Source organism: Salvelinus sp. IW2-2015, linkage group LG2 (genome assembly GCF_002910315.2).
Source record: "Salvelinus sp. IW2-2015 linkage group LG2, ASM291031v2, whole genome shotgun sequence".
In the NCBI taxonomy this organism is placed as follows: Eukaryota; Metazoa; Chordata; class Actinopteri; order Salmoniformes; family Salmonidae; genus Salvelinus; species Salvelinus sp. IW2-2015.
The window spans coordinates 34951117-34954398 of NC_036839.1; the positions used below are offsets into that span (position 1 = coordinate 34951117).

General features: G+C 47.1%; 1 protein-coding gene across 1 annotated transcript in view; it reads left to right on the forward strand.

The window, feature by feature from the left end:
- Positions 1-357: 357 nt before the first annotated feature.
- Positions 358-3282, forward strand: part of LOC111972394 (immunoglobulin superfamily member 3-like) — an 11421-nt gene continuing 8496 nt past the window's right edge. The window contains exons 1-2 of the mRNA XM_023999445.2: positions 358-1404; positions 1713-2162. Of these exons, the coding sequence (XP_023855213.1) occupies positions 1853-2162 (310 nt within the window). The 5' untranslated portion in view covers positions 358-1404; positions 1713-1852. The remainder of the gene's footprint in view (positions 1405-1712; positions 2163-3282) is intronic.

Genomic DNA, 3282 nt, shown 5'->3' on the forward strand with positions numbered 1-3282 from the left:
ACATAGTATTTGTCACATGCGCCGAATACAACGGGTGTAGACTTTGCCATGAAATGCTTGTTTATGAGCCCTTCCCAACGATGCAGAGCTTTATACAGGGAGTACCAGTACCAGATCAATGTGCAGCTATATACAGGAAGTACCAGTACCAGATCAATGTGCAGCTATATACAGGAAGTACCAGTACCTGATCAATGTGCAGCTATATACAGGGAGTACCAGTACCAGATCAATGTGCAGCTATATACAGGAAGTACCAGTACCAGATCAATGTGCAGCTATATACAGGACGTACCAGTACCAGATCAATGTGCAGCTATATACAGGAAGTACCAGTACCTGATCAATGTGCAGCTATATACAGGAAGTACCAGTACCAGATCAATGTGCAGCTATATACAGGAAGTACCAGTACCAGATCAATGTGCAGCTATATACAGGAAGTACCAGTACCAGAAAGCATATGTTGTGCCAGGGGTCCTGTGAGCAGGGCATTTTAAATGCAGGGTGAAATGTGCGGGTGTCCGTGGCATCTGCCCGACTGCAACATGAAGGTCGGACAGAAGGGCTGAAGCTGGGCAGGGAGTTACAGCGCTCATCTTTTATTTAAGCAGCAAAGTGGACACTACTCCCCCAATTACATTAATGCTGAAAAACACGCACACACACACACACACACTTTGACACACACATGCACTGTGACACACATACATATATCGGTTTGTCGCTTTCAACTCACAGCGACCCAAGTGTGTGTTTGTGCATGTGTGTGACTGTGACTGTGTGTGTGTATGCATGATTGCGTGTGTGTGTATATCAGTGAATCACTTTCATGTTTTTTGTTGTTCTTGTATCTTACCTCTGTGTTTCTCAGAGGTAAGATGTGCCTTCGGGATCCCAAGGCTCACCAGGGGATTGGGTTATTATTTTCAAACACCATATCAGGGAGCTCTTATTCCATATATAGTTATAGATGTACTATATAAATATATAAAGGTGGGTGGCAAACTTCCAGGCTTGATTTCCCAGGGGGCCGTTAGGAGAGTCTCATTAAGGTGCTAAAGAATGCAGTCACCCAGGAAGTCAGACGGAAATGGTTCTCTGTCAGAAGAACAGGGAGATAAGACGAGATCGAGATGCCAGCTCTCCCCTTGTCTGTCTGTCTGTCTGTCTGCCAGCTTCCTCTCCTCTTTTAACCAGAGGAAACATTACAGTCTGTGAACAGCCTGATCTAACAGTCTTTTTAAGTTGAGTTCTTTTTTACTTGTTGTAACTGGGTCAGTGTGCAGGCCCTGTAGGAGTGTAGCCATCCCTTACAGACACTCTCCCCCTGGGCTAGAAGCCTCTAAGAGGCAGGCCCGGCCCTGGAGGGGAACCAAGGACTGGAAAGGCCACGGACAGCAGGTGGGGTCACTAACCAAATTAGTCTAATTTTCGAGGATTTTGGATTGGGCATCTGTGGGTAGTTGGGAACGTAAAATTGACAGCGAAAGAGATTTTGCTATCACTGAGTTTATGACTGTGTTTTCAATTATGTGTATTGAAGTTTTAAAGTACATCATGTTTTGAAGCACATCGACATCTATCGTTCAGTGTGAAGTTTTCTGTTTCAAGACAGGACAATTATTTTGCTGTTCTGCCCCAAGAAATCACTTTAAATTGTCATTTTCTTCTATTCCCCCCCCCCCCTCTCTCTCCCTCTCTCTATGCAGAGGTGCGGTTACAGGTGGAGGAGTCCGAGTCTAATATCACCGTGTCCCAGTCCAGTTCCATCCGGTTGGGCTGTAGCATTCCCTCCCAGTCCTCCAGAGACTCCCGTTTCTCCGTGTCCTGGTATGTGGAGCGCTCCTCCATGCTCTCTGAGGAGGAAGAACAGGGGGATGTTGACGAGGGAAACCGGGCCTGTGTGTTCTCCATCGGACACGACGCCGTGTTCGGGAACGGGAACTGTAGCCCAATCGARGAGGCGGGGCCTAACTCACGCCTGCAGTTTGAGAGGACGACCTCTGACCTCTACAGTCTGACCATCCAGAGGGCGCGACCCGCTGACGCCGGGCGCTACTACTGTCATGTGGAGGAGTGGCTGCTCAACCCCCGCAACGCCTGGTATCGCCTGGCAACCAACAACTCTGATGTCACCATCGTCAACGTGATCCAGCAGGGTAAATCAATGAATACATTTCTGTAGTGCTTTTAGAAATAAAACAGATAGTGCCACATGGCGAATGACAATATCCTGGGGCTAGAAACAAAGGCAATGCGATAGAATGGAGGCGTATTATTGTTGTTGACATTTCAGCTGCAAAGTGTTTTTCTAAGGAAAGTGTTTTTTTCACAAATACATTTGTTACAAAGTGTTTAACAGCAATCCTGGCCAACCAACTCCTCCCATTTGTATCATTATTATTCTAGAGACTAAATATGAGATCATTGGCTTGTGCTGATCTTACTGATGATTCTGGTGTTTGAGGTATTACTTACACAGTCACAGCTACGGTGTAGGCTGCTAAAAGTAGCATGGCAAACAAACATCAAACTACACCATAATGGAATGCTCTCCATTGATGTCATCTTTTCATCCATATCACACTCCCATCCAATTTTCTGTTCTCTCTACCTTGCCCTTCTCCCTATTTTCTTTCTTTCTCTCTCTCTCTTTCTCTCTCGTTCTCTCTTCTCTCCGCTCTTTCTTCTCTCCGCCCTCCGTTCCTATCTCTCTCTCTTGTTCTCTCTTCTCTCCGCCCTCCGTTCCTATCTCTCTCTCTTGTTCTCTCTTCTCTCCACCCTCCCTCCCTATCCCTCTCTCTTGTTCTCTCTTCTCTCCACCCTCCTTCCCTGGAAGGAGGGTGGAGAGCAGAGAGAACAGAGAGAAGAGAGATAGGGAAGGAGGGTGGGAGAAGAGAGAACAAGAGAAGAGATAGGGAAGGGAGGGTGTAAGAGAAGAGAGAACAAGAGAGAGAGATAGGGAGGAGGGTGAGAGAAGAGAGAACAAGAGGAGAGAGATAGGAAGGGAGGGTGGAGAGAGAGAGAAAAAGAAGAGAGAGATAGGGAGAGGAGGGTGGAGAGAAGAGAGAACAAGAGAGAGAGATAGGGGAGGACGGTGGAAGAGAAGAGAGAGAAGAGAAGAGAGAGAGAGATTGGGAACGGGAGGGTGGCGAAGGATAGAGAGAGAATAACAAGAGAAGAGAGGATATGGGAGGGAGGGTTGGAGAGAGAGAGAGAACAAGAAGGAGAAGGGAGGGAGGGTGGAGGAAGAGAGAGAAAAGAGGAAGAGACTAACGG